The sequence below is a fragment of the Dendrobates tinctorius genome, unplaced genomic scaffold, assembly GCF_039654945.1.
Source record: "Dendrobates tinctorius isolate UK_male_01 unplaced genomic scaffold, ASM3965494v1 ptg000038l, whole genome shotgun sequence".
In the NCBI taxonomy this organism is placed as follows: domain Eukaryota; kingdom Metazoa; phylum Chordata; class Amphibia; order Anura; family Dendrobatidae; genus Dendrobates; species Dendrobates tinctorius.
The window spans coordinates 11,389,351-11,413,000 of record NW_027361706.1 but is presented as its reverse complement, the minus strand read 5'-3'; the positions used below and the strand labels follow the sequence as shown (position 1 = coordinate 11,413,000).

The window sequence follows — 23,650 nt, the reverse complement described above, 5'->3', positions numbered from 1 at the left end:
ATTAAATCCATAATAGGTGGTTATTGCTCCAATTATCCCATACAGGGCCCCAAACTTTATGCATAAGGTCGGTTTCACTGTCAGTACAGTGGCTATATGGCTATGAAGCTGTAGAGTTCGGGTCAGGAGTACTGAGGTTGGGCCGTATGTTATGCTCCATTCTCAGACTGTCAGATGTATGAAACTAGCCTAACTACAGTGAAATTATAAAACTTTGCCAGCACTAGGGAGAGCTTACTACATACACCACATTATGATGTTTAATGTGTAAACAGTATGCCATATGACGCCTATAAAGTAGACAAAACCCTGATTCTTATGATGTATCACTTACTAGGCTTCTTGCTGTAGTTTTGAAAATAACTTTTTTCTACTGCAGCTCTGCTAGTCTAAGTGATGAGCCCCTGCCATGTAGCCCTTGCTATTTTTAAGTTTAAGTTATCCCCTCCTCTCACTAACTACTGATTGGTAATTTTTTACTTGTGTACAGTATAGGCAGAAGAATGTCAATGCATGGATGGGGGTAGGGTTATGTTAAGCTCATCACTGCGAGTACTAGAGGAGCTGCAGCACTTAAAACAGTGATGTTATTAAATCTACAGCAAGAAGCCTAATAAGTGATAAATCACGGGAATCAGGGTCTCTGCCTCTATTTTATGCAGTCTTCAGATTAGGAAGGACATATTCTCTTTAATTAGCCCAGCATTTTGGATTTATTAAACCTGAAGATAGTGTTTCAAGAGTAGAAATTCTCTGCAAGCCATTTTGCAGTTAATGGACTGGAAAAATAAGCAGAATAGTTTATTTTTCAGTCATCAGGATTTTCGGGATCCATTTTATACAGAGCAGGGGTCTTTAAAGATTGCGGAGTTAGATGGGATTATGGCATTCAAATAAGTACAATACCGGTTATTCATTTCCTCCTCAGATTTATATATTACTCTTTCTAAAATGCAGCTGCAGGATGACATTTTTTTTCCCTATAGGAGCAGTGTCTTATTGATCTGTGTGCATAGATCAGTGATGTGTTTCGTAAAATCAAAGTTGCTGGAAAAATCCCCATCACGCATACCATCCTTCTCCTCGATTTATTCTGCAAACCATATGGTTACAAAAAAAAAACAAAAAAAACAACAACATTATTATGCTAGATGTCTTACAGGAGATTTATTCTATATGTACGCTGGTGCCTGCACGCGGACGTAAGCTGGCATGCCTATGGGAACTATTCTTTAAATGCAAAAATAACCATGTAGGAGCTTTTCATTAATCACCAATACAAGACAGCACATGCTACATTTAGCGAACGTGCATGACACCCGCTCAGTACAATTTACACACGACTTTCCGCACGTTCATTACAGGCTTCTCGTTAAACTCCGGATAATTAAATTGGACACATTAGACAATTCGCCTCTGCGGTGGGACTAGTTGACGAGGCTGTCATGGACCAACATTTCGCAGAATAGAAGAAAGCCTAAGTGGCTTTACATTCTCAAGAACCTAAAAACAACATAAGACACATACATACAGTATATATGTATAGCAGATATCAGGGGACTGAGGGTGGGGCAGTGGGATTTCTAGAGCTCGATCAATTTTTTTCTCAAGGAGATGTACGGAGTTATCGGTCACCAAATATTGATTACGGTAGATCTCCTTTATGTTTGTTCACTATTTTTTTTAAAAATTAAAGCGATTCCAAGTTCCCTGAAAATGGGCGATTAAATCCACTGTGCAGTATATAAATCAGATTATTTCAGCTAGATCCCGAATTCGATGTTTGACTCTCGAGGCCATTGCCAGCGACTCAGTGGAAAGTCCTGTGCATCAGCAACGGAAACTCTTCACGCTTCATCACCCTACAAATTGACCTTGATCAGCACGCGGCTCAGATACACCAGCGCCACTGATCATTTGGAGATTGATCTTTATTTGTCCAAAAGTTGAATGTAATCATTAGCCGGAGTCAGAGGGAGCACGCACCATACGTTGCCAGTGATTAATATGGGGACTTCTCAAAATGATTGGGATGTCTCAATCTAGGAGATAATATCACGTCAATGTCACATTGACTCATGTACGGGGACCAGAAAGCAGTCAAACAAACAAGCCAGGAATTATTGGCGGCATTGTACATATGATAGAAGGGAACTCAAAACTGATGGAACCTGGATTTTCCCAAGGGATGAATATCATGAGAACCATTACCATCTATCAAGGGACTAAATGCAGGCACCATATGGCCAAATCCATTACCAATGACCCCACAGGTCAGAATATCATCAAGGGAAAGGGAATGCATCCGAATGCCTCACTCAGAAATTCTGGATGCATCTGCGACCCTCCAGGAGTGATGCAAGATCTATGCTAGAAGACACGTAGGCCATTTCATATCATAAATCAAGAGATGAGTCTTGGATTTTTGGTACAGTAATTACATGTCTGATTTACAACTTGCGTCGTCAACCTAAAACTTAAGAAAGGGAACCATTCCAAAAAAAAAAAAAATCACACTGATTCACTTGCAGATATGACCACCTTATGTGGCCAATCGGGACAGGCGTTTTGTGCACTACATGAATAATGCCACCATCGGAGTCTTCTATTATAAGAAGCATTCAGGCACTTGAGCAAAAGGTGCTGACATACAGTAGATGCCGGTTATAGACCCGTCTACTATAAATATAAGGCAAACTGCCGAACAAGGAGGATTTAAGTCATTTCTTGATCTATTTCTATATTTAACATGTACCTTTGGGTGGAATTAGAAAAAAAGAAAGTTCATCCAATTGCAAAGTTGTTATAAATGAAGCGTACTTACGCTGGTTACTTTCCGGTATATCTGCGCAGCGTTCTGGCATTCGGAGTACGGATATTCTGAGGTAGCCATTTCTAACATGCACATTCCAAAAGCATAGACATCCACGGACTCATCATAATGTTCTTCGTACATTTCAGGTGCCATGAACTCCGGAGTCCCTGAAGGAGAGAGAGTAAAATGCCAGAGAATCTTTACATAGAAACCAAAGATTGCTAGTTAAGATATTGGATAATACCAATAACTTAGGAATCTTAGGAATGGCTGACCCCAGCCTACCCAAAACCAACCCCATGCCTTTCCCCCATCAGCTGCTCTTCTCTGCCCCAACCACATAGTGTCAACTCAGGGGGCTCTCCTGCTGAATGGCATTCCCCTATAAATTGTCCCCCTGAGACGTTGGCTCAGTAGGGACCCCCCTGAGTATTTTCTCACCAATTATAAAAAGGGGGAGACTGACCCCACCAAAACGGGTCCCTTACACTCACTTTTCCATATCACCAATTGGATTTCCAAAGACCCATTCTCGCCAGCTGCCATGAGTCAGATGTGAGGGTTAATCCTGAGTAGCCGATAATAAAGAATTCGCAACTGTAACATTTTGTTAACACATTGTAACCATTTGAAAAGGGGGGCGGGGCGTGGATCCACTAACAGACTTACCCTACCATGCCCCGGCTCCCCTATATACCCAACGCCCCCCTCCAATCAGGTAAGATCCCCTAAGGAAGGCACTCCCTTGGTGCTCACCCCAATTTTCTTTGGCACCCTGCCTATCAACCTCTAAAACACCATCTTAGTTCACCCCAGAAATTATCCCCTATTAAACCACAATGATAACCGGGGCCCGGCAGGCATCTTAGTCATGTGGCTCTCCCTTTTAGTCTTTGGGGTTACCATGTGGGCCATATGATCTATCTAGGAAAAAAAACACTTTGCCCATCTAGAATTAACGGCATAACATATCCAAAAGTCATCCCTTAGGATCTGATCACAGTGGCATGATGGCTTCTACTTTTACAGGATCTCTTATGGATCTTTTGTGACCAATTACCATCCACATAGAAGCCTTGATCTTATCTATTATAATCTGATTCAAAAGTAACCAAATCACAATGTTCTTTTCATATTCACTTCTAGATCTTTCATAATTAAACAACATATCAGATTAACATTCAGTGATATCGACGGAGTCGGGCAATTGTATAATGTGGACGGGCTTCCAATTCTACCCAGAAAGATGGTGTCGGGGAAGGTAAGGGTCTTAACATGTCAGATTTTGGACTGAGGCATCTTTTGTTCTTGGTGAGGCAACCCGCCACGAGAGGAGTCTGGCAGCAGATCTCTTGTGGAAAACACTGGGACGCTCGGCTGAGTGAGAACTCCTGGGTATGGAGGAGTCAAGAAAGATAACTGCCAGGTTAACGATTGCCAACCATGGGTATATTGGGCCTTTTACAGCTTAAAGGGGTTGTCCAGTACATGCTGTCCGAATACTCTGATGCTGGCGCAGAGAACAGGCGATCATGTGCTACAAAGTATATCTGCATAATGCCGGGCACATTCCGACTAGACATATCTGGCTTTGCTGAACACAATTGCATTGAGTGAGCCCGCACACATCTAGCTGCGAACGTGACCGCATGTATGCAAATCACACTTTGATCATAAGCCATATTGCAAGGTTCGATAAAGGGTCGATATTGACTTTTAGGATCGTGGCTTCCAATAGGTGGCGGTAGAGTTCTAGTTCTCTTCCTCTCTGAAGAGACAATTTGCATATTTAATTTCCTAGAGGAGCATGCATGGCCTATAAGTCTCCTCACTCTAACATGCCAAGCTTGGCTTGTCACTCTTCACAAGGAGAAACGTTACCCCTTAAACCTCAGCCTTTCAGAGTATAAGATACACATTTGTAATGCCAGAACCAATCTCGGATTCATGCTGCCCGTGGTTCAGGCAGCGGAAGTCAACTGAGGGTTCTCGAAACTAAACGACAAGAAACATACTGAAGAAGAAAATAAGATATATATATGCACACACACATTTACACACATATATAAATAAAACTAACAAATTAACAAATCATTTACATTGGAAATGCCAACCTATTGTATTAATCGATCATACAATGGTAACCAATAATGCAGCGCACCACATCAGAGATGGCGGGAGCCTCTGATGGCAGTGTGTATGGAGACTTTTCCTTTACACCTTGTAATAGATTTTACACTCTAAAACATTTTCCTCATACCAACTGATCTCAAACAAAATATTCACAATCTTAACAGAACAATGAGAAGTAGCTTTACCTATTACACTTTTAGCAAAAGAAGCTCGTTTAAGCGTTGCCAGCCCAAGATCCCCAATTTTCACGGAGCCAGTCGGCCCTGTAATGAAGATGTTGTCACATTTTAAGTCCCGATGGATGATGGGTGGTGCCCGCGTATGAAGAAAGTGCAATCCTTTCAGTATCTGTCGGCACCAACTGCGCAAAACCTTTGGCTTCATCACTTTAAATCTCTTCAAGTAACTGAAAAAAAATAATAAAAAGAGAAATGATAATTAAGGCGTAAAGTCCAGTTCAGTTTACATCACAGAATGGCCGAATGCATATAATCCGATTAGGGATGAGCGAAAGCGCTGAGATAAGGGGTTATCTGAGCATGTTCGGGTGCTGAGTGTCTTCCGCGTGCTCAAAACATATGTTCGAGTCCCTGCGGCTGCATGTCTCGCGGCTGTTCAACAGGCGCAACCTGTTTGTTAGACAATCCCTGCATGTGTTGCGCCTGTCGAACAGCCGCAAGACATGCAGCAACATATTATTTTAGCACGCCGGAGACACTCTGATAGCACCCGAGCATGCTCAATAATCCATAACATCAATTTGATATTTTTAAGTTCTTTTAATTTAGAAGTTGAAGAGCAAATACATGACTGGATGAAAAAACACTGATCAGCAGATTGGGTCACTGTTTTCATTTGTTTGTTTTTTTAGACTTTTTAGGGCATTTTTAACCTTTCTTAATGCTATACAGAAATTTTGCCAAGACTGGCCTTTCAGATACCAGTCATACATTCAGTCGTAGTAAGATGTGACACGTTTTGTTCATCTACGTCCGGGTGACAAGAAAAAGACACGCAGAAGAGACACGCTATAATTCACTTCCATTTTTGCCGTACTTTGTAGTAAATCAATAAATCTCAGGCTACAATGACCCCGTTCGGTAATGCTAAACGATGGCAACTGCTTATAGTAGCGGAGGGAAAAGAGAAGAGCAAAATGTTGTAGCACTTTTGAGGCAAATGTGGCTTGCAAAAAAAATCCTACAAAACCAAAACTGCAGTGCAGATTTTATAAAGGGTTGTCTGGTGCCGCTAACTTCAGAGGAAGTGAGTGGTGCCAATGGCGTGGTGTAGGTTTTCTGCCGGGAAGGAAGCATGATCGGCAAGTGCAAGGTCATCAGAACTGCTCACCTATCGGTGCTGGAGTGAGCGACTCCGCACAATCATTTTAATGCATCCCCCACCCCCCCCAATTTGTTTAATCATAACAATTATACTGGGTTCTCAACAAAACTTCAAAAAAAGCCTTCTCTGCCATCAATGGATGGACACAAAAATCAATGGGTGTCCTGCTGACCTCCAGCTCGGAGAGGAGACAAGTTGATGGGCTCAGCTTTAGCTAAAATAAGGGGTAGGGTGTGGGACTCCATCACACAATATACTATGGAACTAGGTTGGGCCCACTTGCAATGGCGGGAGATGATATAGCAAAATGTATGTGCAGCTAGGGCTGGCATCGTCTTTGTTACAGGATTGTAACAATATCTGGTGCTTTGGCCACTTGGAAGACCTGGTCTTCGTTCAGCATAGAGCTTGGCTTGTCATACATAAGTCAGGCCCATCACTTACGTCTTTAGTGTCCCTGATGTCATAAGTTCGGTGACCAGAACAATGCACTTCTTCCCCTTCAGACAGGACTCCCAGAAGTCGTAAAACCTGACAATGTTGGGGTGTTGTAAACCTTTCAGCATCTCCGCTTCTTCTTTAAATCTCTGTCTCTCGAGTTTTGTTAGTTTACGATCCTAAAGACAAACAGATATAAGAATGTTACATACTGCATATTAAAGGGCAGCGCTAAAGCTAAAGAGATTTACAGTTGCGTGAAAAAGGTGTTCTGCCCCTTCCTGATTTCCCTATTCGCTTGTTTGTCACATATAGATGTTTCAGATCACCAGAAAAATGTAAATATTAGACAAAGATTACACAAGTAAACAAAAATGCAGTTTATAAATGAAGGTCTTTATTATTAAGAAAAAAAAATCCAAACCTACAGGGCCCTGTGTAAAAAAGTGATTGTCCCCACCTAAAACATAAACCAAAGTTAATTATATATTTAGGAAGCTGAGTACTAACTCCTTAGCTACACCCAGGCCTGATTACTACCACACTTGTTCTCAATCAAGAAATCACTTAAACAGGACCTGCCTGACAAAGTGAAATAGACTAAAAGAGCCTCAAAAACTACATAAAACACAAAACCATTATCTTTATAACACATAGCATAGTAGGTGCCAAGCTACATACAGACTCACAAAAAATATAAAAAAGAAACACAAAGTTTGGTGGATTCAACAATGGGGTCTCCAAATGGGAATATAGGTGTACACTACACCTGTTAAACCATAATACAGATGGCCATACACGGGAAATCCCTGCACATTTATTGGCTAACAGCCGTGAAATACGTGGGGTGAGAACTCAAGCACCAGCAATACTTGATGCGTAACCGAACACCCAGATGCTCATGCGAGTGGCGAGGACGCGCGCTCATCACTAGTTTTCATTCATCTAACTTTCCAATATCAGTCTGTCCCACCTAAACTGTATTAAACGTAACTTTTATTCTTCGGAAGCCACCACCAGAAAAAAAAAATCTTTTTCATTCTGCCTAGTCCACTAGGCAGTCAAGGGAACCGCTCACCATGAGAATTCTGTCCAACCCATGGGCAACACTGTACGAAATAGAGGAGCCAAGTAGATTGATCAATAGTTTTGTGGATAAGGAATCGATGTACTGTATCTTGTGACTTATTGATGGAAAGTCCCTGCTCATTCTAGACTTGGGGAGTCCAGGAATTGTTATCATTCACATTAGCACCACCCACTGGACTCCTAAACTCAGAATGAACAGGGACTTCCATAAAAAAAAAAAAAAAAAAAGTCACAAAATACAATGAATCCTTACTCACAAAATTATATATATACATTTTCTTAGCTCATGCATGATGCAGGCAGACTAGAATACTTGATCAATGTGACAGGTTTGCTTAAATTTTTTTGCTCAAAAAGTAAATTATTATTATTAATGGAATATTTTAAGCAATAGGGTTATAGATAAGGTTAAATCCCCAAACCCACATCCTTTACACACTACACAATCCAGAAATTATTCATGTATTGAGGAATGCAGCAGATACATTTTAGAACCAGTTTATTACCAGTTTGTCATTTACAAGAGCTATAACATTTTTCACAAAAAGCTGTGACCTCAGCAAAATGGCATCTACATGCTATGCAGTGAATAAAGGAAGCCTTTACGAGGCAGCTGAGCTAATGCCCGATACCCCTAAAGTAATTACTGCTCAGGGAATCCTAAAAGACAATCTTACAGAATACTTATTAGCAAAAATCAATCCCCTCCATTACACACACCACACACAAATATTTGGAGTGAACCTCAATGGTATTAAGCTATGCAAACCCTGCTCCTTGAAAGAATTTAAAAAAATGGCCAAATTATTGCATGGAAATAATACTTTTTTTTTTTTTAAATACCGTATTTTTCGGATTATAAGACTCTCCGGATTATAAGGCACCCCAAATTTTGAGGAGAAAAATAGGAATTTTTTTTTTTTTTTAAATAAAATGGTGGTGCTTCTTATAAACCATGCGTCTTATTGCTTACCAGGGGTGGTGGCTGAGATCTCATCTCCCGATATCTCCATCTGCGCATGCGCCGCCCCCGGTGGCCATTTTCCCCAGTCCATAAGAAACCATGGAACTGCGGGGGCCCTGGCCTTTCACAAAATGTCGGCAGAGCCCCCGCAACACTGGAGACACGAGCAGCAGCACCGGAGACACCCGCAGCACCGCTGGGCACCCACAGCACCGCCGGGCACCCCCTCATTCCAGGAGTCCATTTTACAGCTCAAAAGGATTTTCGAGGGTCAGTCTTTAGATGGGTTTTCCTTTAAGGAGAAAGCCACACACCTTTCTATTTTAAAGGTTATAAAACTCCCTCTTCTCAGTTTTGGAAAATGGACTTCTCTCCCACCTAACATTGTCTATGGGAATGACCCAAATCTAGGCGTTCTGGTGGAAGGAGTCTCAATTTATGCACACTTTTGATTTGCCGGTATCCCTTTTTTCCCCTCAACTTGCCTTATCAGAATGGTCTCCAGCAATACATAATATTCTGCAAACTAGACAGAACAAATAGAAGCTCAGCGTGCGAGGAGAGGCAACACACAAGAAGTATTCTACAATGTTGGAACCAAGAATCACCACCCGATAGGTCTCTTAATAAAAGTAAGGTTGAGATGTTGCTTGATAGCCAAAAAGTTTTTTGGAAGTGTGACAGAAAAATATATTGACATGCTTAGGGTACTTTCACACCTCTGATATAGCCACATGAGAAAAACAAACCGATTATTCCGGTTTGAGCTTTTCTCGTATGTGGAGAAATAGAACAAAAAGTTTCTCCACCTTCTCCAGTCTGACAGTCCATGAAAAGTGGACCGCACTCAGTACAATTTTTTAATGAACACATTGACGATTTAGATCAGACCCTTGGATCAAAATTGGTCAAGTCTCCGCGATTTTCCACGGACCGCAAAAAATCACGGACACGTGAATGGCCTCAGACTATCACAGGTATAAATATCATCAGTGAAAAACACAGATTACACTCATATCTGAAAATCAGACGCATGAATAAGTTCTTACACTAAAATTTTCAACTTACCAATTGGTGAAATTAACAAATGGTTGGGAGATCCCCATTAATCAAGTGCAATATTGTAGTGACATGAGTTCGCCAGCCCCATCACTGGTCACGTGCCAACACTGGAAGCCATCTCATGTCAAACCCAAACCAGAATCTAGAAGAGTAGCCTTTACTCCGATTTGAGCCCTCAATGAACTATTTAGCAAGCTTTTCATCCTCAAGCTTTTGCTATGTAACACTAGAATTTCCCATGTGGGAATGGCTTCACAACTATTGCTTCAACTGGAAAAAAAAAAAATTAGCTCCCATATAGAGAGGGGTTCAAATCTGAGTGTGGCGCCCCTGAGGCTTCAGTCGCCATAGAGGTACTGCACCTTCTCCTAAGGTGTAGTGCCCCACCATCCAGGTAACGTGGGAACTCCTGACCACACTCCATACCTGCATTCCACACACAGGATAGTTCAGTGAGGTCACCTAACAGCTTCTGGCTGGGGGTTAGCAGAGCACCCCTCGTGGAACCCTGCTTCGTAACACGAGATGTGCTGGGAGGCGGGTGGAGTGAGATGATATAAAAGAGTGGGAAGAGTGAGAGTTAGGGAGGAGAGTAGTTAGTCAGAGGAGAGAGAAAAGAGAAGATGGGTGTCTGAAGAACGTGCTGCAGCAGGTCCCAGTGATCTGGGCTGCTGGCACGAGAAAGACCAGAGAAAGAGACTGATAAGATTGATAACCTAACCTTCCATAAGAGAGATAGAACAGATCGGAATGAAGGAGAATAGAAGGACGGTGGGAAGCTGGTTGAAGAAAGATAGAGAACCCTTCCAGTCCAGAGAGCGCAAAGGCCGGGGCCCGGTCCCCGAGGTTGATTGGATCTTTATGTCCGGCAACAGACACCGGAGGAGTGGTGAGCCACTAACGCCTTGCTCCCATCACAGACTTGGGACACAACAGCAACTGAATAGAGAGCCGGGACGCAGTGAGGAGTCCCCGAAGCAGGCTACAGCTGTCTGTCATACAAGGAGAGACTAGGAACACCTAGAGAGAGGCATTCCAGGGTAACTAAGTACTGGAGTGCTTCGCACCTAAGGGCGCATTGGAGGAGTCGTTCAGTAAGGTACATGTTGGCGGAGTGTGGAAGGGAGAATCCTATCCTGCCTGGAGGTTGGCTGGAGCCCTGACCTGGAGAACACGGTACGGAGGCAGGCAGTTGAGTGAACTGCAAACAGTGAGAAAAGCTTTGAACCGCATACACGGGTGTCCTCCAGTTATTCCCGCACCACTACACCTAGGTACCAGCATCTATACCATTCTGCGCCTCTCCTCATCCATTGCACCTACACTGCCCTGGGACTACAGCTCCACCTGTGGGGAGCTATACCATCTCTGCTGCACCACACCATCAGTCCCAGCGGATCTGCATGCAGCGTTGGCTCAACATCTTACTTGCCAAACACCACGGGTGGCGTCACGAACTATTCTAATAAACTTTAACACCATTAACATCACCGCCATTGATATTGGGCGCCCAGGGCCACGGACCGGGTCACCGCTGCTGTGACACATTCCCACCTTGACACCGGCCCGGTACCGAGTACCCTACTGCCCTGGGTGTGCGAGGGCGACCCATGAGATGGTAAATGTCTTGGATCATTTAGAGTCTTAATTCAAGAGAGTCGTCAAAAACTCAGTTGTCCCTACTGGGAATCATCTTGGACACTAATTTTTGGATCATTGTGTAACTTTTCCTTGAACATTAAATGGCGTTCTCATTTGTACATGATATGTAGTAACATTCCTGCAATTGTGCTACTGTTTGACGTCTATGATAAATTGAAAAAAATACAATATTCATCATTTACATGTGGGCCTTTTCACCATTTATTCTACTTTATCTTCCTTCCAAGAATAGGAGATGGAGGAATAGATCATGCCCATTGGTTTTGCCTCGGGCTCTCCACATACTTTAATCCTCCTATCCGGCAGGCATTATGCTTGGGTAAATATAGGCCACATACGTATGTTACTACATAACTGGGCAGATTTGCCATTTAAGGCTTTCATTTTTTGGAGGTATACTACAAAATGAAGAACTTCATTTTCTGGCAGGATGAATGGAGCACTGCATCCTTTTCAGGAGTTATCCTGGCAGAACACCTCATCTGTAGAAGTGACTATTGGGCTTGGAGTTTCCCTTCCCACCATCGATGATCTGAAACATAGGATATCAGGTATTGAATGAATGAATATGACCTAATTAGTATCCTGTGGACTCAACCCTGATGACACTGTAGACGCAGCAGAACTTGTTTAGAAGAAGGGGATACTAAAGTTGCACATGTTTAGACTTCATCTACACTATGCAATAAAAATGTTTTTCAAACTCCTTCGTAAAATAAGTGCCCATGACTTGAGACCATCTACATAATATTATGGTCTCCAGGACTTTCAAAGGTGCAGTTGGTAAAAATGGTTTTGTCATGCTGTGATGGTTTTTGCTAAGGAAGGGGAGCTGTTGTGAATTCACTTTCTGGCCTACCTCTGGTTACTGGTGAAGGTAGTGGAGCTGGTTATATTAAACGAGTTCTCTTCCCGGGCTCCCTCTGGTGGTTACTGGAGGTAATGGAGCTGATCTAATTAACAGAGGCCTGCCACCTGATAATGAGGAGGATCATTGGAGATCTGGAGTTTCTGACTGGATTTAAGACAGCCGACTCCCTCTATCCCTGCTGTGATTTTTCCTGCTGCCTGAGGTCTTAGTTTCCAGCTCAGTCCCTGCATGCTCAAGCTAAGTGTTCTTTTGTTATTGTTCACATTTGACTTGGATTTGTCTATTTCAGTTTTGTGTGGTCTGCCAACCCCGGCTGGGGCTGTGCTAAATTTCCATCCTTATGTTACTGTTTGTGCCAGTTTGTTTTTGTCCCTTATTAGATTGGCCTCTTTTTGCTCTGCTTTCAGAATATACTAGAGTGCTGATATAGTGGGTGAAGTCTAGTGACTTCAGTATTTTTCTACCAGACGTGTTGGGCATTTTTTGCAGGGTTTTTTGCGTGGATTGCAGACATTCTTTCCTTTCCTGTCTAGTTAGTGTGGGCCCCATCGTTTGCTCAGTCTATTTTCCTACCTGCGTTTGTGTTTTCATCGTGTCTCACCGACAATATATGTTTGGGGGCCATCTATTCCTTTGGGGTCTGCTCTGGGGCAGTTTAGATTTCCCTTTTCTTGCTTTAGGCTTATTTAGTCCTCCGGCTGTGTCGAGGCTTCTAAGATCATCGTAGATATGCTCCACGGCTACTGCTAGTTGTGTGGATAGGATCAGGGGTCTGCAATCCGCTTAGTTACCAACCTCTCTGGTTTTCTGTGGCTTAGCTTGGTCTTGCTTTCCTCCTCGGTGACCCAATCATAACAGGGAGCCTCAAACTGTCCCTGACACCCTAACTATTCCTGTCCCGGTTGAAGGTAGAGAGGCATGAACTTACTATGCGCATTTTAAACCCTGATCTGTCCCCTCCTACACCCCAAGAGGCGTGAGACTTCTAGAAAAGTAACGTAAACAAGACACAAAAACAAAATAGGGATAACAGAAAACTTATAACATACAAAAGCACTAACCAACAGTAAGGAGGAGGATAGGAGCAGGGAGGAATAAACTAAAAGGAAACATGGACCAGGAGATAAATACACACATACTACAGCAAACCACAGAACACTACCACAACAACTCTACTTCAACCACTTAGCTTTGGCACATAGCACAGGAAGACAAATCTTTCAACGGCAGGGAGAAGGTCTCACAAGTTTTCATTGGAAGAGGTAATGACCAGATCTGAAGCAGCTGAAATGGAGCTGTATGTTTCTGACCAACATAGAAAGGGTCGCTAACCTCTTCAGCATCAGCAGAAACAATGAATTTAATATGGGACTCAAATTCCACCATCTCTAAATAAGACCTGCGATTCATTATCCGATGTGACCGTCTAACTCCAGAGACCCTGTTTGCCAAAATCTATACAGTAGATAGCTATTAATAATATACTTTAAAAAAGAAAAGTCATGTCTTGCTTGCAGAATGCAAAGTACCGGTATTAGAAGTGAATGGTTTCCTAGGACCACAGTATCTGCCAAGTCATCAGAGGTTACAAAGTGATTTATTCATTTAATCCAGATTGTTCAAGCACCGAGGCCCCGATGGACAGATGTGTGGAGATTTCTCCAGCAAATTAAAGAGCCACAGTTTCCTCTTGGGAACATACAAGTGGAAAACAGGCAAAAGGTCTCTCGAAAAGCTACAAAATGATCTGTAGCCAGCGGTGCTCTTAAAAGAAAAAATATAATGTTAGCATTGGCGACTGATCGGAATCACAGTCAGAAAATGTCTTTGTCAATAATGAGGAAAAGGTTTGGGGAAGATGTAAAGTATCAAGAACAAAGAGACCCCTATAGCATTTGGATGCCTGGAGCTTACTTTTTATATCTCACAGTATCAGAGGCTTCTCAGACTGTATATTATGTGTTCGGCAGACATACCTTGTAAAGTGGTACCTTACCACTGGTATTATTAGGGCACTGACTAATGTGGGGTGCAGAATCAAAAAGATGCTCTTGTCACCAGGGACCCTAGCAAAGAAGTTGAGAGTTTGTAAGGGGGTGACAGAGGCCATCATATGCCTCCCCCTCTTTGAACAGTGTTCACATTAAATAGGTGCGGTTCTATAGAGTTTATAAAGGTTAATATTAATTTACTGTTACTGTAATGTATATGTACTTTACATGTATTGTGCATAGGATCAGGGATAGAAGATAGAACAGAAGGGTAGCAGTAGCATGGGACTAGAATAGTGGGGCATACTAGAGATAGAGAATGAATAAGCATATGAATAAGTTGAATAAGCATACTTAGGATAAGGCGTTTTCCAGGCTGGGAGGAGTTACAGATGGGTGTAGTACAGAGCAGTGGGATATAGTACTGACACTTCCTGGTTGGAGGAGAGTAGTGATGCAGCAGTGAGAGAGGGCAGTCAGATAGCCATGGGGGTGAAGTTGCTGTGGCAAGAAGGGACCCAAGGCTGAGTTCTGTGCAAGTGGTCACCATCTTAAATGGTAACCGTTCCAAGGAGGATCCGGGACCTACAGCCGGAATTAGGCAGAGCCGAGAAGGCCTTTTATCTTTTCCTATTGAAACCGGACAAATGGAATGGGAGGAAGTTGCAGACGGGACAGAGACTGTCCAGCGAGGCAGAGATTGTCAGGTGAGAGACTGTCCAGCAAGGCAGAGATTGCTGGGAGAGACAGAGATTGTCCAGTGAGGCTGAGATTGCTGGGCGAGAAAGAGATTGCCGGGAGGGACAGAGATTGTCAGATGAAGCAGAGATTGCCAAGGAAGACAGGGAGAGCTCCAGGAATGTCATTCCATGAGAACTGTGCTGTATCTATAATAAGAACCCTGTTGCTAAGTAAAGTTAAACTGTTAAGCATGGACATAGACTCTGGAGTCGTTGGTGAGAATCGGGAATCTAGAGCCAGGATGGCTGAAGCAGGAGGAACCCTAGAATATAAAGTGAGTGTTCTGCTTTGTTTCCTTTGTGGGGAGCCAAGGTGTGGTGACGCAGCAGCTCCTCGCCATGACTACCACCCCGGCCTCCTCACAAGTTAACAGGAAGGATCCCCATATCCTGGTCATCCAAGGAATGAGTGAGATGCAACAATGAAGACCCCAAAAATGTAGTCTGATGGCAGTGGTCAGTATATTATGTGGTCACCGAGAGACCACAAATCCAGATTAGTTAAAAATAGAATGGACTAGAAAAGCAATCCTGAATAGTTTATTAACCAAATGCCTGCATGTCTCTGTATTGGAAACCATTATATAAGCGCCATCTTCTGCAAACACAGTGGACGACTTATCAGGACCACTGAACATCTGTAGACCAAGCGAAAAACCAAAGATGGAACTGCAACACCTCAGATGACTGCTGCAACAGGAAGCAATGACATCCTGGTCTTCAAAGACCACCGAAGCAGCCTGAGCCGGATCCACAAGGTTCATACCAAGCGAATAAGTTATTTTCAAGCCAGCCATGATGCCGGTAAAGTTTCTGTTGAGGCTGGACATCCTCTTTATTTTAGTTTGGTTTTTTTGGGGGCGCAACAAGGAAATTGACCACTTACAAGTGAGGAAACCTGGAAGTAGCAGCCGACGAAGGTTTATGCAAACCTTTATGGTCCTATTGGACATTTCCACGAATAACCAAGAGAGACATGTTCTCAGTGGTGTTTTCTAATGGTATATCAACATATATCATTTTGGGCACCATCACCGCCGTTTATGAATATATCAAGTGACAGCAACACAAAACTTTTTATAAATGAGCTCCCACTGTACCCAATAAATCCTAGGGCTGAGACGAACGGAAATGCAGCCACATAAGCCAGCTAAGAGGTTAACACTTGCCTTTAGCGCACAGCAATGACCTAAAAAAAAAAAATTTATATATATTTTTCTTTTTTTTTCATATATAAAAAAAGAGCTAGTTCGTTACACAATACCAGCGGTATATTTATAGATGTCGGGTTTTATAGAACAGTGGGATAGCAGTACTATACAGGAGCAAGGCGAGAATGGCGGAGAACCAGGCTGTTTATTATCTTGTGCCTGAATTCCGCAGAGACGGACGGGAAGATGATGAATGAAGTCTCAGTCGCTGGTATTAGTAAAGAAAAGCGAGGAAAAATATAGATCGCTACAAGGAATATTCTCTTATAGAAGACCAAGTGTGCAATGTAGGTGGCTAGTATTTACACATAGGCTTCTCCCGAAATTTGACATCCTTCCCATAGTCTTAAACTTGTGGACCGATAGGGCTCTTGAGCCTGGCATCACCAGGACAAACGTAATACGGACCCTTAGTGCCGAGAGATGACTTTCAATGCCTTGCATTCAATTTGGTGGCTCCATCACGATGTAACAATAGGTCTAAACGTCTACATATCTCTCTAAGGACCTCCCGGATTGGTAAGTGGCAGGCCAATAAATAATCCCCCTAGCGCTAAAAGGGGTCATAAAATACAGAACCCATTACAAAGAATGCACAGACCACATTTTAGTGGTAACGACGAACTCCTGCCCTTCACTTTGTGTGGTTACATCCAGTGGCAGATCCATCTTGATCATTTAATTATATATATTACAGTATCTTGTATATATAAGTTGTATATGCAATTAAATGGAGCTTAAATATGTACACCAGCATGATCAGGTCAATCTCTATGAAACCAGAGCTGTCAATCAAAGAAGAGGCGTCAAGATAAAGCAAAAAAAAAAAAAAAAAAATCAGGTGGAAAGGTGCACTTCTATCTCTGGCCCCGCCATGATGCACCGAGGGCCCATACTTTGTTTGAACAGTCATTCTATGCTGGCAGAGTCCTTTTAATCGGCGCTTTTGTGTGGCTTTTTCAGGGGTATTCCGGGTGAAAACCACCTGAAGATGACGCCGTGTGCACATAACCTTAAGTCGGTTTCATCCAGTACGTCAGGTTTTTTGGTACATGTGCAGTTCATTATCCTTAAAAAGGTAGATCACAGGGCCCATCACAATGAATAAACCTTTTCACATTTTTCGTTTATGGATTGTCAAAAGGTTGCTGATCAAACTTGCCAATGGAACAAGAATTGTAAAAACTGATGCAAGGGCCTAAAATAAGGCCAGCAAAAAAAAAAAAAAGGGTGAAACCGGCCCTACAGAAAAGCTCAGATTTAGAGTTGATGGTTAGCTGTATATAATTGGAAACCAGGCAATTCTATCAGCTAGATCTTTTAGGTCAATGCAGCAAAACAACTCTGCAGATCAATTCCATTTATACTTCGCCATAGGTATTGTCATTGTTCAGTGCAAAACCCCATTATTCTTTCATCACGTCCCGGGGCTGCTAAACCCCATTATTCTTCCATCATATCAATGGGACAATAATGACATTACTGTAGTTCCGGGCCATACTTGCTCCCAATGATACGACCAAGTAAGGGATTGTTCACACGTCTGATTTTCTCCTATGACTGTTAGCCACCTGTGCACATGTCCAATTTTTTCTTCGGACCGAGGAATGGGTCAATATTGGCAGGGTCCAAGAATAAAAAAAGAAAAATAGACTGCATTTTGATGACATCCGAGTGCAGTCCAATTTTCACAGACTGTCAGAAAGGAGAGGGTGGAAAACTCATCAGTCTCATACGTGGAAAATACTGACGTCTGAATAAGCGATTAGTATAGGGAGTATGAGGCCACGTTCTAGCGTACTGTACATGCTGTGTTTTCATGCACAATGTCTGCTGCATTACTGGCACTTGTTCACACACTACATTTTCGCTGATTTTTTTTTTACATTGTAAAACTCATCTTTTTACAGTCCAGGCGAAGGTGAACTAAATTTCTGAAGTCTCATGCACACGGATTACTTTTTCTTAAGGTGCGTGCCCACGATCAGGAATAGTAGCGCTCTAGTCTGGACATAGCGTATTTTCTCTGCGTCAAAAATGCTGCGTTGTACAGTCAAGCGCAATGGACGGGATTAATAGAAATCTCATGCCCTTTTTTACACGTTGTGTAGAATCACCTGCGGCGTGGGTTTCCGAGCTGCAGCATGTCAACTTCTCTTGCGGAGACTCAGAGTCATCTGTGCGGAATCTCCCCATAGACTTGAATTAAAAAAAAAAAAAAAAAGTTGTTTTTAGCCTTGTTTTACCTAATAAATACATACTTTTTTTTTTTTTTTTAAATGAAGTTATTTTTGATAACCAGCCAAGGTAAAGCAGACAGCTGTGGATATTATCAGGCCGGGAAATTTCTTGGTTATTGGGCCTTTCCCAGCTTAAAAATAGCAGCCACCCAATAAATAAAGGACATATACAGAGGCATAGAGGAATTACAATATAGATTAAGCACTTTTTTTAGAATATAAAAATATGTATATTATAAAATGCATCATTTTTATTTTTAAAAGGAATGTGTGGTCTACTGGCTTCAAGGATAATGTGAAGGCTGGAAGCGATATTCTAGCAGAGAATTGCATCACATCCATCACCTGCCAACATGGCACTGTGGGCACGATGCGTTCAGGGCACTAATGGCCCAAAGCCGTCACTTTGTTCCTGAAGTGTTATCAATTTCGGAACATTAACAGGACTCTTGATCTTCTTCCAGCAAAGCAACTAATGTGAATCCAAGCAAGAATCGGCTCCATGAAGAAAGATCCGGTGCTGACAAGCAAATATACAAAAAGCATCCAGAAACATCAGAAGTATTGAACTGGCAAGAAATAAAGTCAATCCCTTAGGAAAAAGAAAACGATGTTATACCAATATTTTAATTTATACAACGATTGGTCCCTGGAGCCAATGTACAAGGAAAATAGGAAATTATGACCAAACTAAAGATCAAGTATAGATTCAGGGGTAGTGATGGGCGAACGTGCTCGGATAAGGTGTTATCTAAGCATGCTTGGGTCCTAACCGAGAGTCTCTAAAAATATGTTCTAGTCCTCGCGCCTGCATTTCTTGCAGACGTTCGACAGGTGCAACACATGCAGGGATTGCCAACAAACAGGCAATCCCTGCTTGTATTGAGGCTGTTGAACAGCCGCGGGAACTCGAACATATTTTTAGAGCATGCCGAAGTCACTCAGTTAGCACCCGAGCATGCTTAGATAACACCTTATCAGAGCACGTTCGCTCATCACTATTCAGGTGTCATTACAGGAGACTAAAGAGTGAAAATTCCATGAGTCCCAAATGATCAGTGATCAGATTGGTCACTTGCCCACTGATTCACAGATAACTAAAAATCCCATCAATTTGTTTAATAGATATCCTGGACTTCTTCCAAGAAAAAGTTTGTATTGAATGGTCAGGATTTTGAATCTAGGAACATGAAAAAAAAAATTACTTTCTCCTCCAGGACTGAACTTCCACCACTCATAGTAATGTGAAAATCTGTCTTCACCGAGTACAGATTTTATCTGAGATGACAGTTGGTGTTTTTAAAACTCAATGGAGAGGGGAGGAGCTACAGATATTCTGCTGCTAGTTCTTCTGAGACAAGAGTTAGAGTTCTCCATAGAACTTTATGAGCACCAACTGTCATCTCTCTCAATGACAGGAAAGTTTGTATTTGCTGAAAATGACATTTTACCCATGAACTGAGGATTTTGAGAATGAAAGTTCAGTCCAGGGGGAGAATGAAGCAGATTTCTCGAACATGTATCGCAACGTTTGATATTTTCATGTGTACTATTAACTTATTAATTTTTACCATTGCATAAGTTTTTCATAAATTACTCTTTAAATGCATGTAATTGGGGCCAATAAAATTTTCTGCAATTGTGTTTCATTAAAAGTTTTGCACAGTTTACTTTAGCCTCCGCGTCGCACTACTGCTGGCTGCAGAATGAGTTATGTCAGAATCCCTCAGTCAGCTGGAGTTCATAACTCTTAACCGTCTTTTTCCGAGTTCCTCTCAACTGTTAGACCACATCAAAGTGGAATTGATTTCAATGCACATTGTACCTTGATGTGGTCTGTGGTCATAAATCAGCAGCGAGGAGCTCAGAAAGAGACAAAACAAAAATAAAACCGTTACAAACGGCAACCGACTGAGGGATTCTCAGTTAACTCATTCTACATCCACAATAGATACATGTTGCAGTCCCCACTTCCATTATAGCGGAGAGCTGAACAATCCTGCTCCGACAGCCGTCCCATAAACAACAAACCAATTAGACAGGGAAATGAAGCAGAAGGAAGGGGAAAATGGAAGTTAAAATTGATTCTAGCATCAGTTAAAAAAAGGGAGCAATAAATACTTTTCCAAGGGTGAATTGTCACTCCCCAAATGCAGAAAACGCATTTAACATTGGAAATGGGTGCAAACCTTAAAGCCAACCATAAAAAGGTCACACCGCCCGAGTAAGGCCGCAAATCAATTTTATAACTTTGCGAAAAAGAGTCATCTAAATGCCAACCTCGTAATACGCCCTTCCCGCGAAGGGTACCCTATAAACTAAATGACCATTAATACATTATAGGCCCGGCCATATAACATGCCGCCACCTGAATACAAACTTAGGGCGTCTTCTGCACGCGGAGGTTTAATAACCTAGTATTCATTCCCGGGATGCGGCACTATGTACGGCCAGGCGGTTATACATATAAACCAATTCTCTTTTCTGAAAACTTCCCGGTATATATCATTTTCACCCTTTAGTGACCAGTCGTTTTTTTCTGTATTTATCAGTGGCCATTCCTTGATTCCTTTCATCACGTTTCTAGTCCCGTTTAGGGGTGCATAATACTTAATGCATAATTTTGCATACAAAAAAAATAAAAAAATTGAAAAATTGGATATCTTTCGTTTTTTTTTTTTTTGTTTTTTTTATACTCTTCATATGTCACATTAAATGATCTATGAAATGAATTCTTCATGTCTGAGTCAATGCCGAATGCGTAGGGGGGATATCATTATTATATGTACCGGTATGTAACAAAATATATTTTCAGGACAATTTGGATTTTTTATTCCTTTTTTGCAGATATTTTATGATCACAACAAAAAAAAAAATGATTATATAAAAAGGTTTCTGGCGAACCTTTTACTTTGTCCTATATTGTGTTTTTTTTTTTTTTTTACCCATTGTACCTAGGGGTGTCTATAGGACAGCGCTAACCTGTGGCCTGGGTCTGCTAGGACCCCCAGCAGCTTTGTTATGCTGGGCAAAAGAGGGATCCTTGTAATCGGTGACTGAGAAACTATCCCAATGCGGCTTCAAAATACTGTATACTGTACCACCATTTGTCTTCCTAAAAGGTGATGTCTCAATTCTTAAAAGGGAATATTCACCAACTTTTTGCCACCTAATCTATCTCTACATTATATTGCCTTCAGTGACCTTGATTCCAGTGATGTGTCACTTACTGAGCTGCTTGCTGTAGTTTTGAGAAAAATCACAGTTTTATCAGCAGGAGATCATTAGAGGACTAGCAACCCTGCTGCTAGGTAGTCAAGCATATTCGTAAGCTCTATATTATCCCACCCCCAACACAGATTGGCAGCTTTCTTTCCATGCACAGTGTACACAGAAAGCTGCCAATCAGTGGTGTAGGCGGAGTTATACAGAGCAAAGCATTTAGAGCACTGCTAGATCTGCAAGCAAATAATCAATATAAAAGCAAGCTGCCCGGTAAGTCACAGATCACTGGAATCAGGGGCACTCAGGTGGGGTAGCAAAAACCTTGTGACAGATTCCCTTTAAATGGTAAAAACGAAAAATCATTGTTAAAAGATATAGTTTTTATCAAAAATCCTCTTCATACTCTATAGTTCACTGCTTGATTCCTAGCTTAAGCGTACCGATCACCTCCGCAGTCTATCAGCAGTGGCCAATCTCCTAGGCAAGTAGTATCTGCTTTCAGCATGGGTCGGGCACAGTTCACACAAGCTGCACAACAATGCCGCTCATCTGTAGTGTCAATCTGCACCTGGCAAAATGGAAGATGGACGAGAGTGCGCTCCTGAAGGAAGATCAGCAAAACCCTTTAAGGCTTTGTTCACAAGTCTAGTAATCATCTGTTTAGAATCATAGAATCGTAAAGTTGGAAGGGACCTCCTGGTCCACCTGGTCCAACCCCCTGCTCAAAGCAGGATTCTCAAAATTATCCCAGACAGATGTCTGTCCAGCCTCTGTTTGAAGACTTCTATTGAAGGAGAACTCACCACCTCATGGCAGCCTGTTCCACTCATTGATCACTCTGTCAAAAAGTTTTTTCTAATATCTAATCTGTGTCTCCTCCCATTCAGTTTCATCCCATTGCTTCTAGTCTTTCCTTGTGCAAATGAGAATAAAGATGATCCTTCTACAATGTGACAGCCCTTTAGATATTTGTAGACAGCTACTAAGTCTCCTCTCAGTCTTCTCTTTTGCAAGCTAAACATTCCCAAATCCTGCAACCTTTCCTCATAAGACAGGGTTTGCAGACCGGTCACCATTCTGGTCGCTCTTTTCTGAACTTGCTCCAGTTTGTTGAGGTCTTTTTTTAAAATGTGGCGCCCAAAACTGGACACAATATTCCAGATGAGGTCTGACCAAGGAGGAGTAGAGGGCAATAATGACTTCACGTGATCTAGACTGTATGCTTCTGTTAATACATCCTAGAATTGCATTTGCCTTTTTTGCTGCTGCATCACACTGTTGACTCATATTCAGTCTGTGATCTATTAGTATACCCAAGTCTTTTTCACATGTGCTGTCACTTAGCTCTATTCCTCCCATTCTGTATATGCTTTTTTCATTTTTATTGCCCAGATGTAGTACTTTGCATTTTTCCCTGTTAAAAACCATTATCTTAGTTGCTGCCCACTGCTCCAGTTTATTTATATCTTTTTGAATCCTCTCTCTTCTCTAGTATTAGCTATCCCTCCAAGCTTTGTGTCATCAGCAAATTTAATCAGTTTACCCTCAATTCCTTCATCTAAATCGTTGATAAAGATGTTGAACAATACAGGGCCCAGGACAGAGCCCTGTGGTACCCCAATTGAGACATTCCTCCAACTTGATGTGCAGCCATTTACAACCACTCTTTGGGTCCGATCACTAAGCCAGTTATGAATCCACCTAAGGCTATGTGCACACGCTGCGGATTCACCTGCGTTTTTTTCCGCATGGATCTGCAGGTAAAGTGACCTGCGGTTTTCCTGCGGATTGGCCTGCGGTTTTACACCTGGACAATGGAACAGGTGCCAAACTGCTGCGTAATCCGCAGAAAGAATTGACAGTCT

General features: G+C 42.1%; 1 protein-coding gene across 12 annotated transcripts in view; it reads right to left on the bottom strand.

Annotated features, from left to right (window-relative positions):
* Positions 1 to 23,650, bottom strand: part of WNK2 (WNK lysine deficient protein kinase 2) — a 252,051-nt gene that overhangs the window by 134,992 nt on the left and 93,409 nt on the right. For all 12 annotated transcript variants that reach the window (XM_073574203.1, XM_073574200.1, XM_073574202.1 and 9 more), the window contains 3 exons: positions 6,737 to 6,909; positions 5,134 to 5,354; positions 2,825 to 2,982 (listed from right to left, as the gene is read on the bottom strand). In XM_073574203.1, the coding sequence (XP_073430304.1) occupies positions 2,825 to 2,982; positions 5,134 to 5,354; positions 6,737 to 6,909 (552 nt within the window). The remainder of the gene's footprint in view (positions 1 to 2,824; positions 2,983 to 5,133; positions 5,355 to 6,736; positions 6,910 to 23,650) is intronic.